The sequence below is a fragment of the Amphiura filiformis genome, chromosome 19 (genome assembly GCF_039555335.1).
Source record: "Amphiura filiformis chromosome 19, Afil_fr2py, whole genome shotgun sequence".
NCBI lineage: Eukaryota > Metazoa > Echinodermata > Ophiuroidea > Amphilepidida > Amphiuridae > Amphiura > Amphiura filiformis.
The window spans coordinates 561,020-579,270 of NC_092646.1; the positions used below are offsets into that span (position 1 = coordinate 561,020).

The following is an 18,251-nucleotide window of genomic DNA, read 5'->3' on the forward strand; positions in this document are numbered from 1 at the left end:
AACACTAAATCTGAAACGTAATGACTAATTTAAACAGGAATATAATAGACACTTATGCCTTGTTTCTAAGCTGCAATAGCTGTTTCGTATTTCTCTCAACCTTGTTGTCCTGATCATGAAAATAAAAGAAACGCTAAAATTTAATTGAACATGTTGAACCTGTCTTTTGTTGTGGAACATGGCATTTTGCATGTATTCATCTTGGTGCTAACCTCTGCAGACCATCCAGGGTTTATATATTCAGTTCGCAGACTGCACGTTTTGCGCACTCGCTCGTAAACTTGAAGTGACAATCAATGATTTTTTGTTCCAAGCTTAATGATAATTATCTCATGTCTATTGCAGGATTGCATATAACTCGATCTGTATTTATAAATATTGCTAGTGCAAACGATTGCTAGTTAATGCTCTGCGTACTAGCCATGGGCTTCAACATAAAAAGTCTCTATTAAGAGCTATCCCAAGAACCACTGAATCAATAATAGGCTCATTTGTATTCAGTTTAATGCATTTCTCATGCTGATGCCAAATATGGTAATGCAAATGTACAATTCTGAAATTTTGAAATTTTAAACAAAAATTTGAAAAGTCGACAGCCTCATGGAGAGGGTTAAGCATATTTTCTTGCAGACTCACTTGCGCACTTACTTATTTTTTATATCCCCTTTTCAAAAGTAAAATTTTTACTTTATATAATCAGATTGATTTCTCTTTTCCAATTAGTTTAGCACATCTATGGCTGTTTCTGGAATCTTTGGGAAGTTCTGGTTTGGCAAATTAATGAGGAGCTTTAACATGTTTAATTAGACGTCTATTGTTCGAATCGGGTAAATAGATAGGTCAGTTGTCTTACACAGATCGAAAAGGACTTTGTGGTTTGGCCACTACACAGATCGAAAAAGGACTTTTGTGCCTTTTGTCAATAGCAGTTCAAAGGATTAATCCCGGGGGATTAATATTGAAGGAACTATAGCCAAAAAATATGTTCAGCAATTCGTATAGTAATACGTGCGTACATGCTATATAGCGTTGCAGGAAGTATCATAGAAGTTGAACAATGTAAGCATGATAAGGGACGGTGCAATACTTTAATATGTGTCTTGGGAAATGGGAGAAAATTAGTATTGGGGGAGGTGCGGACTACATTGGGTCAAGCGATAATCATCACAACATTGGGTCAAGCGATACTGATTACTAGATCCATTTGTATATTACGAAATAAAATACAAGAAATGAAAATGTTAAAATTATATGCACTTTTTCATTTTTCATTGCGATTTGAAATACCAGGTCATCCAATTTTGGCATTGTCCAAGTGGGTAAGGGGGACAAGATTTTATTTTTGCTTTAAGTGGCACAAATAAGGTAGGAACAATAATTTGTTTGCACACCAAGAATAAGGGCAAGCAAATTTAGCATTGTCACTCGAAAAGTTTGTGCTCCCTGGGGCACATATTTATTGTACAGCCCCTAACAACAAACAAATATTTCTACCAGGCAAATATATACTTGCGTTTGTATTGTTGCGATACTACAGGCTGGTGAAAATAGTCTGTATAGCTAATACAACACGACACGCAACCATCAATTTTACAGGACAGGTGCTCAAGTAACAAAAGGAAAAGAAATTCAGAGATTTTCGTTTTGTTTTTTTTGCATAGAAAGGCGAAAGAAGCAGATAGGCCTACATGTATTGCAGGTAAGTAGTTCACAAAAATATTTTTGAATTGATTTCGTTCGTTGATCTGCGAATGGTGTCGGTGAATAATTGTTACTTAAAGGCCCATTCAGTGATTTGCTCATCCGGACGATCTTAAAAATCATCCAAATTCAGATTTTGGTACCTTTGTTATTGTTATAGATGTGCTAATATAGCCTCCCTGTTGTCCAGCCGAAAACCGTGTATTTTAGACAAAATAAGGCATTTACATATGAATCTGTAATTTATATACTGACAGTATATAAATTAGCTACATGTATTTGAATGGGGCTTCAACTTCGTCGATACTGCTGTTTTCTTTGTTTTTTGCCAAATATTTCATTTCAAAAATACCAAATGACAATTTGAATGACTTATCCTCTTTTAGCAATTTGTAAACAATTTACGCTTGGGATCACTGAATGGGTCTTTAATGTATTCTATTTGATGTGAATGTGTTCAACAACAACCGATCGGGAAACAAGGACAGGTCCACATTCTAAAAATCTTTCTCAATTATGTGTATTGGCATGCAGGTATATCATCATAGAACTACCAATCATTTTCCTGATGCCTCACCATTATGGGTAGATTGAATACCTACATCTTTCTAATTGCTGTTACTGTTGCCGGTCATGTGATTGCAAGTATGTATATACATAATTATTGTCACTCGTGCGGTTGACCTCTGAATTCAAAACAATCTATTGAAAATTTAGACCCAGTTTCATCCTATACACAAATTGGATTTAGTATTAACACTGCCTGGAACTAAAATTCTGAATATATAGTTTAGGCATTACGATGTGATAATGGTGTGATGTGATGTGTTGTTTTTGCTTCAGCTTTTGCTTTTACTTCTATAAAATCTATGCACCAAGGAAATGTGAATTCAGTGTGAACATGATGGCAATAGGGTGCTTTGTTGTTGCACGCTAATTTGCACATTATGAGGTTCTAAAAGAACAATTTTTACATAGGATATTATGATTTCAAACGTCAAAATGCATATAGTTGGTTTTGTCTGCCCAACGACGATATGCACATTATACCTTTACTTATTTGTTTATTAAGTACATATTATACAAAAATTGGGCCATTCCATTTAAAATGAATTTCAAATGGAATGAGCACATTAAGCAGCTCCATTTGAATTTCATACACCATCTGAGAATCTGTATCTTCCACTGAGAGAGGGTGAGTTTTAAACGGAGCTGCTAGTTTGTTCATTCCATTTGAAATTCATACTCCCTCTGTGAAATATATTTCCAAAATCTTCCACACGGGTAGTGTGGGTTTTAAATGGAATTGTTCATTGCCATTAATTCGGTATGTCAGGATTAAACTGCTCTTTGCATAACGTTACATGTGCCTTAAACAAATTTTCATTTCCACATCACAACTTGAGTTTCCCTAATTGCTTTCTATCTGTCACTAAGTGACTGACAACATAAGCAGGTTTTCCGTGCGCTTTTCCATGCGGGGAACTTCTCACCACCCACTAAAATCCTACTAGAAGAATACTTGAAGCTGTACATCTTCCCTTTGAGTCCAAAAAGCACCGTGTTTAGGGCCAAATAAGATACAATTTATGTTACAAGTTCTGTTTGGCTATTGTTTGCAGGAGATACAATTTTCGTAGCCGATCTCTATAATTCTAGAATATGGGCAGCACCTCTTGACACACTCGAGTTTGAGGCACTTCCGCTTCAAAATATTGTTCAACCTGTCGCTGTAGATTTTGATCCCGTCGAGCACAAAGTGTATTGGTCTGATGTTGGACGTCGCATCATTAGTAGAGCGAAACTAGATGGTACCGAACAACAAGTTGTGGTGGGGTTTTTAACAGGTAAGAACAATTTCCATAATTATACAAGGTAGACACGAGGGAGAAACACATACTGATAAATAGTCAAACACTATATGCGTTGCTGACAATATCCTTTGCACGGTCTGGGATATTGGTTGGGAAGAAGAGGATACAGCAAACAACAACTTGCTTCATCTGTACACGTCGATTGCAGATCAAGCCAGGAAGCATCCACTCCACGGCTATGGAATTTCACTCTTTTTGCAATTCATTATTATATTAATTATTAAAGCAATAATATTTAATTTGCTCACAAGGAAGCACTAAATATTTCTAATGTCTACTTTTTGCACGATTTTAATACTCAATAGTGTACTTTAAACTACCCTATAGTCCGTATACCTTCCTCCAGCTAGTACAGTAACATTTTGAGATTTTCTAAAACATTGTTATGCTAGTTGGATTTATTGCATCATTTCCTTTCTGAAAATGTATACTTATTATATACTGTATAATTATTATATTTAGAGATACAATAAAAAACAATATCTAAATTACTGACTTGAGGAAGGTATACAGACTATAAGCCTGAAGTGCTTTAATTATAGTCAAATTTAAGAGTTCTTGATTAAAACCGAGGATTCCTGTTGGTTTTATTCGCCAATTATCCGGCACTAGGAGACATTTTTCTATGAAAAATATGTGACTGGTTGAAAAATCTGTGTTGGATCACAGAATTTTCAAGGATTTTTCAACCGATCACAGATTTGTGTCTCATGGAGCTCCACAGTGAAGCGGCTAAGTGGATTTCTTTCATTTTACCTCATTATTTCGGCTAACATGATCAGAAAACTTTCCTTGGCAATAATATTATGTAATAATGTTTGCCAATGAATAACAAAATTAACAATTGACCAAATCATACATTATGACTTTAAATTAATCTTAATTTCAGTTCCTGATGGTCTAACTATTGATGTGGTAAATAGACACATATACTGGACAGATACAGGGACCAATACAACAGGGAGAGCCAATTTAGATGGCAGTGGACAACAAATTATTCTACAGGATGGTCATGATAAACCCAGGGCAATTGTGGTGGATTCTGCTGGGGGTAAGTAGCAGTCGTTAGAAGGGATACCGGGCAGAAGCCAAGTTGTCAAAGATACCCCACGTGTCCCTAGTGCTCACACTGATCATGACTTGATTAATAGTAACAACTTTGATACACCCCTTTCTACTGGCATATTTTTGATTACACGGAAGCCACCTGTACTGTTCTAGATATAATTGGTAACAATTGGATAAAAGAACAATACAGTTTCAATAAGAACAATATTAGATTAAAAACCTTGTAAGCATGGTAAGTAATAGAAATATAATTGAGAATCACGACATTTAAAGAATGTTTAATTTTGTTTCTTAAAATAAGCCGATTATTCTGGACCGATTGGGGAACCAATCCGAAGATAGAGAGATCTAATCTTGATGGAAGCGAGAGGACGATTATTGTAAACACTGGTCTTGAGCTACCAAATGGATTAGCCCTGGATCTTGAAGGTTCGCTGATCATTTAATACTAAATGCGCAATGCATGTTGGGGGTTTTCCGTGTTCATTGATATATATGGTCAAAATTTCCAATTGATCGTCCAGCTTTTCATCCCAGCTACATACACTTTAAGTACATATCATTAGATTTATATAGTTCACTTCGAGGACTGTTAAATATCAAAAATATCAATTTTAATCATTTACCATAATATGTATATTATATCGCGAATTTAAAAAAAATCAAAATTATTTGGTATCAGAAGGACATTCTTCGTGGAAAAACAGTGGCACGACTCGACGGGAATGATATAGACAAACTAATTTTTTCACCAGGTTAGCCGTCGTATTCAGAATGCAATTCACTATGTCTGATGTGCTCTTATGTCCCACAAAAAATACTGTCCAAACGTTCATACCGCCACCATTTTAATTACATACAGGAAACAGAATGTATTGGTGTGACGCTGGCGTTAACACCATTGAAACAACAGACATGGATGGTGGAGACAGAAGAAAACTGTTTGAATTCACGCCGACTTCAGAAATTCCGGACCTTCACTTTTTCGATAGTGGTTTATATGACGAATACATTTATTGGTCGGATTGGGCGTTAATTAAGATCGTAAGATATAACAAATATGGTGGACAACAGGCAATAGCGGTAGGATCATCTGTGTTTGAGCGAGCAGGAGGTTTACACGTATTCACAGGTACACTACGGGTATAATTGGTTATCTTATCCATTTGGTCATGGAAGAACGGTCATCAGGGCTTAGATGTTGATTATTCTTGTAAATAATGTTTAGGCAACACACTTCTCTCTTAGGGATAATTTCTCCAAAGTTATATAGATTGAAATAGGGATGATAACCGGTGATGATAACTGCATCTTTGAATAGAAGCCGCATGTTCAACCACTCGTGTATACTCGGATCCCTCGATAGGAGTAATGTATGCAACCATACAGAGAGGTGGCAAGCGGGTGGACAGGGTGCACGAAGTCCAGTGGTCCCAAGTATTCAGGGGGCCCGCACAAATGCGGAAATGAAATAAGTGGTGATTAAGAAGAATATAAATGAGTCCCGCACTGCTCCTTGTCCATGGGCCTCCTGCAACCATAGACCCTATTAAAAAACGACTGGTAATGTAGATTACATAGCATTAAAAATCAACCCAATACATGGACCCTCCCAGTCTGTAAGCAATTTGCCTTCCAGCACCCAGCATTTTGTGGGAATTCACTTACCCATCCTGGGTCAGGCGCACTGCTTCCCTAGCTAAATAATGTGCAAACATTTGCAAACCGCACGCGATAATATACGCAATATGGACAATATGCCTAAGTCCGAGTCGAGTGGTTGCCTTTTATTATTTCGCGTACCATGGGTCTATCAGACGCGTGCCAGTTGAGCTCAATACCTCTCAGTTGTTGACAAGTGTCCCATCCGATCTTGCGTCACATCCCGCGGCATAGCTTTTTGCTACCATATTTGAATTCAAACTGGGGCGGGCGTTCGTAATTGACATCGGAATCACCGTTGAACGATTATTTGGAAGGGAGATCTCCAACAGATTGGATCAGTCGAGGAATCAGCGCTCAATGGACTTTCGCGTTCACTTATCATGCTTATAATACGAGTAAATTTCTATACTGCTGCATGGTTGACTGAGTGTGTAATCAGTGGCGTCGATTTGTGGATGAAAAGGAATGGACTTTTGGCATTGAGGAAAATAAGGGGGGGGGGGTTACAGGACTTTGGCATTTTTTTCATAGGGCATATTATGTAATTATTTTTGTTACATGTACATTATCCAGAGATGGAACCGAACCGAGACTGGGGGCCAGTCTACGAGACTGTTTGATTTGTTACAAATATTCCATTCAAATAATTTTGAAACTATGTACGGTGACTTTTGTTTCAATTATAGCCCCGCCCGTTGTCAATTCAAATTTGGACACGGTCATTCCTATTCCGCGCGACTTGCAAGTTATCTCTATGTTATCAAGAAAAGCCTCTTCTAATATCGCCACGCTTGGAATTTTAAACTGCATTGATTGGTCGGGGCAATCTGGCTAACATGATGCTATGTCATGTCTACAGTAGAATTCACCGCGACCTTTGCAGGACTTAAACCCCATTAAAAGCTATTAAACCAAGATAACACTAACTGAAAACAGATAAATCAGATCTTCTCTGGTTGTGCACACGTGTCTGTTTTATATGTGCGGTATCGCAATGAGCTGGTATTTATAGCTTCAGTTGGGTAACCGATTATAAAGGAAACGCAAGGAAACAATGGTATCTGGACCTTTGTTCACGAAATGAGACAATGGCTTGCTTTTTGTTAACCAGCATTCTTGAAAATGAGCAACATAACGATTGTTGACTTAATACGGTTTGGAAATAATTTCTTCATATTTTTTGGTGTTATCTGTCGTTTACATAACCTTCCGAAAACACCAAAGTACGAATATTTCCAAACATCTAAATTAGCTAAAAATTTAGGACATGTTACCAAACTATATTTTCTAGAATTTTTGAAGAGTACTTTTAATATTGGCCGGTTATTTTTTCACACAGCAACGTTAACTAGGCAATGTACTATTACCTATAACATACACTAAAACACCAAAGTACGCATATTTCCAAACATCTAAATAAGCTAAAAATTTCGGACATGTTACAAAACTATATTTTCTAGAATTTTAGAAGAGGACTTTTAATATCGGCCGGTTATTTTTCACACAGCGACGTTAACTAGGCAAATCCCCATACTTTTAACGTACGCTATTTGTAGAGGTCACGCGTCAATGGTAAGATCACTGTGTATTGTGTATAGGAACAGTAACTGCAGTATGAGTGGTCGCTTACGCACACGGCAAGGCAGTGAGAGCACGGACGTGATTTATAAAAAAAAACTCGCCTGACCAAGGATCGGTAAAAGAGAATTTCCATTAATTTATGGCAAATGGAAAGGAAACTCTCCACATACTCGGAGAGTCCGTGTTTTGAGTTGATTACCAGTCGATTTTTTTTAATGTAAATTTAGATACTTTGCGCGGATTACGTTCACACACATATATTTACACTTTTTCCAACATTTAATGGCACAATACTTAACCTAATGTAATATTTAATGTAACTCTGTTTTTTATTTCAATTCCAGATACAATAGATGAATGCGTCAGCAACCCATGTAACAACAAAGGAATGTGTATTGATGAAATAGACTATTATCAATGCAACTGCACCGGGACTGGGTATCAAGGAGACATATGCCAAATAGGTGAGTCGAGTGTGTAATCAGCCAGGCCTTGCAAATAAGGCAAAGGCCAGATGGTTTTATTTTGTCCCGATATGAAGAAAACCAGGATCCTAAGAGAGATTTTTTATCGAGAAATAAAGATTTTTATGATGGGCAGTCTGCCTAACTGCCTTTCTACCACGACTAAGTATACAGTCAGCATTTTCTTTTGGAAAAATTATTCCATTAATCCATCCATCGATCATCCGCTTACCAATCAATCAGCATATCAATCAATTAATCAATCAATCAATCAAATAATAATTTCTTTTTTCAGATGTCAATGAATGTCTTCAAACACCATCTGTTTGTGATTCAGCTGCAGACTGCACGAACACATTTGGTAGTTACATGTGTCAATGCAGGTCCGGCTATCAAGGAGACGGTATAACGTGCACAGGTAAAACTCAATAGAAAACTTTTGAGAATGCTCTCAAAACAACTTTATTAAATGCCGACCAGTTAAATAATATACAGTGGCGGCGCTAGGATTTTTTTCGGAGGGGAGGCAAAGTTAAATAAAATGCGGGGGGCAAAAATCGGGAAGTGTTCCTAAAATTGGGTGACTTTAGCCCAAACTAGTGGATTTTCAGTGATTATTGGTTCTGATAGGAGAACAAAGAAAGATGTTGGGGGATCCCCCTGGTGCCACCACTGGCTATTCACATCAATCTCTTCCACAGATGTCAACGAGTGTCAACAGACCCCATATGTGTGTAACGAAAATGCGGATTGTACCAACAGATTAGGTACCTATGAGTGCAAATGCAAACCTGGTTTTGATGGAGATGGCATCAGCACATGCATAGGTATGCTATATTATATATTTCTAAGTCTTGTGCAATTGGCATAAACTCTCTATTCCGAACATTCTGGCATAGTTGTACAAATATGAAAGGTAAATGGTCATCGTACAGGATTATTCCTTTGAAATATTCTGTATAATACAATCACAAATTCTAAAAACTCTATATCTTGTAATCTATACTCTTCATACATTAAACATAATACTCAAAGAAATAAAGGAGCAGATGGTTTGTTAGCATTTTTTCAAATATAAAGCATTTACCCTCAGTGTAAATCAATTGCGTTTCATTTCATACAGTAAGGCAATAGAACAATGTATCAAAACACTGAAAAACACTTACAGCACCATGAGAATATAACAGAAAGAATGTAAAATTAAATTTATTGTAAGTAGTGTACATACAAACACACTTCGCATTCATGCTCAGCATTGCGCCAAGTGCGCTTTCTCTAGTACCGAAATTTATTGTGTATTCATTTACATTAATTCCAGACTTGGACGAGTGTTCGTCTTTCCCGTGTCAAAATGGAGGACAATGTGTCGACCAGGTCAACGCATTTATCTGTACTTGTCCGAATGGATACATTGGTAACATCTGCCAGTTCTGTAAGTACATAATATAGAATAAATAATATAGAATTGGAAAATCAGAAAACATTACTAATAAGATATCAAATGGTATCTTTCTATCTCTGTAGTCTAAATAACGTTTCTACATTCGTACTACTGAACAAGGAAATTATAGTTTTATACAAATCTGAACAAAATGGTATTCTCACTTTGTATTTAATTTTTGGGAGTTGATAGAAAGGGCTTATTGTTTTTATATTTGATATAGCATTTAAGGACGGTGATAATACTGTTTGACCGAGTGTTCTTCATTCCCTTGATGGGCACGGTATTGAACACGTGGAACTAGTAGTATTGTCCTATTTTGGATGAATGACGACTTCTGTGACACATATATTGTCCTTTTCAGAAGTTTACTATAAATGCAGCTGAAACAAGCATATGTCTTTCACAACTGTTGGCAAACTTTACATTTTCGTGACAAATTATTTGAAATGCCGCTAAAACTAAATTGGATCATTTGAGGTTTTGACCACCGCGTAGTTCCCTATTGGTCCATTTTGGAGGTTATTTTAGGGTCATTGTGATATAATACATACAGCTTGGGAACTGGCAACTTCAAATTGATAAAACACAAATTGTGTAAAGAAGAGTAGTCACAGCTTCAGCTCAAAATAATGCACGAACCTTTTTCTTCCTATCAATTCAGATGAACCAGATAAATTCTGGGTGCCACACACTGTTCTTTTTTGTTTGTTTGTTCATTTGTGTGTTTAAGTTTGTTGTGACGTCTTCTATTTTGTTTATGGTGGATTTTGCCTCTTAAAAGGGCATTTCGTGATCCACAGCCTCATCCCCACTTTTCAGCAAAAAAGTTGAGATTTTTATATCACTGGAAACCTCTGGCTACACATAATGTTTATGTGCAAAGAAAAGAATTTCTTGCAGATCTTGGAATCAAGTGAAATTTTGGGAATAAGTTTTTTTTTCATAAAAAGAGGATGCTACGATCACGAAATACACCTTTAAGACAACCAATATGAAAAATTAATCAACTGATCTACTTCACTTGGGCAATTTGAGATGTTGACAGTCAAAGTTTATACCAGTTTTGAAGATCTCACCAAATTGTTGATTGGAGTATTAAGAAAACGTATGATTTTGCCTATATGTGACGTACCGTGGGCTAACACTTGAAACCACTATGGTATTTAACATATCAGCCTGAAATTGCTCATCGTGGAAAAACAATTCAGAAAAGAATAGTTTGCACTATGTAGCCTTTTCTCTCAAAATAATGTATGCTTACGGGTAGACTAGGTATTGTTGGTAAAAAGCAGCCAAAAAAATCTTTATCTAAATCGATATATTATTATAAAATAACACTTTGATGTTGTGCAAAACCTCATTCTACAAATCATATACTTTGAAAACTTTATTTATTTTTGTGAATGAGTTATGTACGTTTTACAAAAGTGTTGTTGTTTCAGCCTTCTCTACAACATAACTCAAGAACCACAGGATCTACACAAGTATATCTGTGAGATTTGAATTCTTCTCGCTTAATGCAATTTTTACCAAATCTCGCTACCATTCGCAAGATACTGCGAACTATCAAATCGCTACAGTTTAGAATAGTTATTAACCTTAATAACGATATCTAATACATGGCTTTGTTGCAGTGTCAAGTGGCTGCAAGTACCCAGGTGACATACAAAATGGTCATGTGATTTCTGCTCATGGTCACACCGGTGATATCTATGAACCAGGGGAGAAGGTGGAATTTGCTTGTGCGAATGGATACATGCTTGAAGGCGGGGTGCAGCAGGCATTCTGTCAAATCGATGGCACTTGGTCGGATGAGAATCCTGTTTGTAAATCAGAAGATGGTGAGTACTCATGTTTTAAAAAAATATCAAGATTTTGAAAAGTCTACCAATGGTCTTTGCATTTTGAAATCCAAACTGGCGGTGTTTTACTCCCATGTGTCGATAAATTGAAGACGAAATTGGGGTAAAGTCACATTGAGTGCATTACGAGATAAATAAATGATAAAAGACGGTTGTTAAGTCCATGTAGTTTCAACGCAAGGAGGTGCATTTGTCCATGTAGATACAATGCTCCACAACATTAACTTCACTATGAAAATATTTTGCACAGAGGGCGTAGCAGAAACGGACACTAACTTTTCATGATTTTGGGACTTAACCCCGTTTTAGCTTTGAGGTCTTCAATTGATATTTTTGCTCTGTTTCAACTTTAATTAGGCGGTGTTGTGAGCTATACAGCAGCTATAGGAGGAGGTGCTGGAGGAGGCATCGTCATTTTGATTCTCATCATTGTCTTATTTGTGGTCTGCTGTAAAAAGAGGTACGTATTGACTTTTGTTGTTCTCTAATCATATTTTAGATATTTGAATCCAATGAAAACTATTAAACGAGCTAAAAAGACGATGCATAGGGTAATTTTAGGCCGATATCCTCCCTGGTAGATTGAACGGGCTTTCCCGGTGATAGAGGTCTGAAATGGCCCCCTTCTGCGCTACTGATTTAAGCCATATTACTAATAATGCTGTTATTTATGTTGAAGATGATAATATAATTGAGTGGCCCAGTATAAAAACGGCCCATGGCACATTTTTCGTCATTGGGAGAAATCGGCACTGTAAATGTACGAATGTTCAATAAAATACATAAGAAATGTGATGCTTAAAATATTAAATTGACAACATTCCCGAGTTACATTCATGATGTGTTATGTTTGTATGGATGACCTTTGGTAACCTTTGACATTTTTCAACAGCGCCCTCTATTTAAAAAAAAAATGGGCCGTTTTTATACTGGGCCACTCAATTGCCCACAATGCTATTATTTCTGTTTTACAATTCAGCCAACCTCCTGCAAGCAGAGGCGAACTGCCAGCTATTGCTGTTACTTGCGCAGCAAATCTCACATTGCCAAAGGAGGAGGGACTATACAATGCGGCATTTGATCAGTATGCCGCCAACCATAATGTTCAATGGACACGACCAGGCACAGCAGAGACTATTTCATCCCGAAAGCCAGCGCCTATACCTTCTCAATCCCGCCCACATCCAGGCCATTTGTACGACGACTTGGATAATATTCAAGGTGCCGCAGGGATGCAATCCCCACCATCATATATTGATGTCATTGGAGACCAAGAGAAAGAAGCAGATGAAAATGGGTATATTTCAATGAAACAAACAATTAGGAAAGCAAGCGGGAACAGTTATGAACAGAATAATATTTATTGATCATCAATATTTTTTGGCTTTCATAAGCATACACTTCTATATTCCCAGAGATATACTGATGCTCAGCTACTTCGTGACTACTCTAGAGTACCAGTGCAGTACCAATGAAGTACCAGTGTGTATACTGTACTTGTGACTCTGATATCTGTACTCTAGAGTCCACACGGGTACTCTAGAGTCTACATGGGTACTCGAGAGTCCACACGGGTACTCTAGAGTACCAATGGAGTAGCTGGGCAGCAGTAAACCTTAGGTGGCGACAGCAATAGAAATCGCGTAGCGTGGTTCAATAAATAAAGCTAGCTATTCATAAAAGTCTTGGACCGAGTATCAAAAACCTGATACATGAAAAAAAAAGCTTTTTTATTCTTGGGCACATTAGCCTAATAACTTATTCATTCCTGCAAACTAAACACTTTTACAAGTAGAGGTCTTGGTAAAATACTCTGTTTATTTGGTTACTATACTGCGCCAAAAAAGTATCCTTACACTTGGAATAAAAAATCCTAATTTTAAAACTAAACCATATTTATCCCAATATGGTTCTGTTTTGAAATTGAAATTCAAAAATATGAATATCGTATTTGTGACCGTACAGCACGAATGAGCCGTAAATGTCCTCAATTGTATTCTGAGTTACAGTGTAAAATGGGCATGAAGGTCATATTCATAGGTATTTCAATTTGGTGCTACGTGTATCTCATTAAATGAGGTACCTATGAATACGACCTTCATGCCCATTTTACACTGTAACTCAGAATACAATTGAGGACATTTACGGCTCATTCGTGCTGTACGGTCACATTTTTGATTCTTGAAAGTCTCGTTGTTTTTAAAATTCCTTTGTATATTTGCCCAGTAGCTTTAACATTTATTTGTAAGTTTGAATTATATTATTCCATACCGTAAAACCCCGTCTACAAGCATATATAGTGGTTTTTTTATAAAAGCTTTTAATTCGAAGCAAGCGTTAATATACCAATACAATAGATCGGTCTTAAAATAATACTTGTTTGTAAATGCTTAGATCCGTAATTTATTTGCTCAAACTCCATAATGGTGACTGGATTAATGTAGCTTTCATCAGAAGCACACTATATGCTTGTAGACGGGGTTTTACGGTATTTGGTTACCATGGGTCCTGTTTGGTAGCTTTCCCGTGCCTCAAAATATGAATATCATATTTTGTTAAATTCTTTTAACACTAAATATATTGGGTTACTATTGGATTTGCTAGCTCCTAGAAACTATATATATATTCAGAAATGTTCAAAATATGAATCACGTATTTCTTATTCGGAACCTCATGCCTGATATATAGTTGTAAGGCGGTTCGGAGCCTGCAGGCCATCTCAAATATAAAGTACATAGTAATTGGTAGAATTATACATATTAGAATGATTAAAAATACAAACATCCAAATAGAACGTATCAAATACATCAAATATCAAAAGTCATTAAATTCATAAAGTAAAAATTTTTTGGCTAGTTATTCACATTTCTCTGTGTCATAAAATATACATGTAATACTAGTATACATAAAATAATTAATAACTTAAAACATCCAAACATACATCAACTTATACATCAAATAATATCTAAAGCCATGGGTCATAAAACATAATATAATTATGTAAAATAATTAATGACACAAACATTCAAAATATAGAAGCATACATCAAAATACATCAATCTTTAAAAGTCATAAAGTAAAACTTTGGCGCATTATTTACATTTTTCATATATACATTTTACAAAATATTAAAAGTTCAGAAATTATTGTGAAGTGCCCGTTTGAACAAGTTTGAGTTATAATTTATTAACCTTAAATGTTGTGGCATTTCATTCCACGCTGTAACACCTCGATAATGAAAAGTTCTTTTTCCTGCTTCTGACGACACCTTATTATGGTAAAGACATAGACCTGAGTTTGACTTTGTTACGTAGGCGTGGTGGGTGTTAACATAGGAAAATTTAGTTCGTAGGTAATCTGGGGCATTCCCTGTCAAGCATTTATGAACAAGATTAATAAGATTGATATGAGAATGGTTTTTCAAAGTTTTCCATTTCAGAACATCATACATATCCAAAACACGTTCCCTTGGGCCTTCGTTAAGTACTAACCTCGCAAGTCTATTTTGGAGAACTTGTAATTTGTTACTAAGATCCTTAGAGCAATTGTTCCACACAAGATTGCAATAATCAAAGAACGGCATTACGAGTGTATTGGCAAGTAATTTTGTAACTTTGGGTGGAACAGACTTTCTTAATCTACTCACTAGACCAATACGCTGAGAGATCTTTTTACAGGTATTGTGAACATGATCATCCCACTTTAGCAACGGATCAATCCATGTCCCAAGATACTTAAAATTGTCAACACGTTCAATGCCCTTACCACTTATAGATACATTTATATTTTCACATTTTTCTATGCCCTTTTGTGTACCACATATCATGTATTTAGTTTTTGAAACGTTCAGAGAAAGCTTATTTCTTTCTAACCATTTTTCAACATTATTTAAATTGTCATTTAGTTTAGTGTTCATATCATCAGCACATTTACTTGAATACATAAGTGCTGTATCATCAGCATAGAGTACAGTCTTACATGTGAGATTACTTGACAAATCGTTCACAAAAATAGAAAATAACAATGGTCCCAAGATTGTCCCTTGAGGGACACCAATAGTAATACATAATATGTATAGTTCACTCAGTTCGCTAGTCAGACGCTGGCTATTGTTATACAAGACACACTCAGTCTCTTAATTTGTGCGCTGGAAACTATCAGTTGTTGAAATAGCAAAATTTTTAGTTAAACCTTTTCAATTCATTATTAATTTTCTTGGTCAAATGAAAAGCAATAAATTTCTTTTGTACTGTATATTTTTCCAAACCCTGGTGTAAAATTTAGGTAAGATATTTAGGCTTTTTTAGGGGTCAACTTTTTGCTTTTGAAAGTACCATAATTCGCTAATGAAATATATTTCCCAACTTTCTAAAGCACATCATATAGTTTTGTCAGAATTTCGGTTTTGATTGCACCATTTTTCAATTCCGACTACCAATTTTGTCAAAACCAACTCGCGAATATAGGCCCCTACACATGGATGGATGATTTTACAAGCCACAATAAAAATGTCGATCATCTGAAATGAAGTTCTGAGTTGGACATTTTGGCAGTTGCGAGTAAAAAATGGTGCAATCAAACAAATATTCTGACAAAACTATAAAATATAGACCCACACGATGTGCCTTATTATAATAGCGGTGGGGAAAATCTTTCTTTAACGAACTATATTAGCTTGAAACGCGAAAAAATTTATTTAAAAACAAGATCACGGGCAAAGTTGAGGATTGTAGAATCAAGCATCTTACACTAAAAGACACATTTTCATGCCTAACTTTAACACCAGGATTTAAAAAAAAAGTATATCCAAGTGCCATATTTTTATCCGATATTAATGAAACAAATTAATTGTTTTCTTATTTGAACGAGAAAATTAATTTCAAAGCAAAAAGGTGTGTCTCTGAATTGTGCTGATTTCAACATGTACCGATCGACATACACTAACTCTAAATCACAAAGCATATCAGTACTTTTATTGTCAGAAAAATGAAGAGAGGTGCAATACATTTCTTCAATTGAATGTCGATAATAAAGATTTTAAGAAGATATGTGTGTTTTTTTCCTTTTGTATTTTGTATATAGTAAGAGAGTTTTTCTTTTGTCAAAACCAAATTGAAGAAAACTTACTAGTAAATTTCCTTCAGTTTGGTTTTGACAAAAGAAAAACTCTCTTAATTCGTTAATTACCAAACGTGATGAATTCGTTTCAAGTTTTGTGTATATATTTAGACAGTACTCCAAGAAATAGAAAATTCAAGTTAGTAAATCTGGCAACCCGTAACATAAAATACAATGTTCTCGATGATAAAAATTGTTATTGTCTCTTATTCCGGGATAATAGCAACAAAACTAAAAAGCCCCAAACTTAAAATCTATTCTTTTTATAATTTACAACGGAAATGACAAAAAGATGACTAATTTGTTGTTTTTCGCATTTTCATACTTCATCTGTAGTCCCTAAACATATTGCCAATTCGTCTGCTTAATACCACAGTGGCGTGCTTACGCCACTCTGGAATGTAAGGAAGGTTGATTCGCCAGTATGTTTTTCATTTTGCCGATTATTTATTGGTTTGTTTACTTATTAATAGGTATATCACCTCAAAAATAAGGGCAGCAGAAACACGTTATTTAATGTTTCTACATGAATGACCTTTATTAAAACATCAAAATCAAAAAACCGAATTGAAATCGGTCAATGCATTGTGACGTAGTGTCAATTTTAAGATGCTCATAAATGGAATGCAAATCTGCCACAAATTGCTATAATGACAAAATTGGCACATTTCGAGATTTTGAAGGTTTATTTGGACACTTGCTTGAAAAAGCAACGTTAATTTAAGTATCACAGGTTAATTGCCTATCTTTTTTAACTTCTTCAAAGAAAACAAAATTAAAAAATCGATCATTGAATAATTATAATAAATTAATCAAATTTACTATTTTAGCAATTCCGAGCAATCTGCAGACAAATAAAAGTTGAAAAAATGACTAAGTTCAGCTAATTAATATGCAAAATTGATGCCAAAAGAAAACCGTACATGATATCAGAGTGCGGTTTTTTTCACAAACATATGTATACAAAGCTCTTTCAATTGATAACAAAAAATACACAAAAAGTAATCAATTATGCAAATTAGCTTATTACAGCTAATTATGTATTCATGATATTATTATGTAAATTAGGCATGAGTAATTTTGGTTTTTTTCGATATTTAATGAAAGTCTTTTCATTCATCATGAATTTGTCAAGTATGAACCTGTTATGATGTTGAGTAAAGAATCTGCAGTTAATTACTTTAATATAATACAAAAAATACAAACTTTGACATTTTGACGGTGTCTGGAATAATATTTTCATTTTTTCTGTAAATATGGTATGTGTCACCATTGCTCAAAGCCAAATCCGAAAAGTAAAAATAAAAATTTATTTGCAATGAGACTTTAAATTAACATTTTGTTATCTGGATTAACATGGGAAGAGAAACGGTAAAAGGAACAGCCCTCTATTATAGCGCGTATACAAAAATGGTGTGGCCTTGGACACACACAATGGCTTAGAGCTATTGTGGTTTGGAATATTACTCCTTTA

General features: G+C 35.4%; 1 protein-coding gene across 1 annotated transcript; it reads left to right on the forward strand.

The window, feature by feature from the left end:
- Positions 1-1,502: 1,502 nt before the first annotated feature.
- Positions 1,503-13,533, forward strand: LOC140140770 (uncharacterized). The gene is made up of 13 exons (XM_072162509.1): positions 1,503-1,699; positions 2,236-2,346; positions 3,324-3,548; positions 4,465-4,630; positions 4,945-5,072; positions 5,506-5,775; positions 8,234-8,353; positions 8,649-8,771; positions 9,055-9,180; positions 9,672-9,785; positions 11,432-11,638; positions 12,017-12,119; positions 12,639-13,533. Exons 2-13 carry the CDS (start codon positions 2,283-2,285, stop codon positions 13,024-13,026), a joined length of 2,034 nt encoding a protein of 677 aa, XP_072018610.1. The 5' UTR covers positions 1,503-1,699; positions 2,236-2,282; the 3' UTR covers positions 13,027-13,533.
- Positions 13,534-18,251: the final 4,718 nt, after the last annotated feature.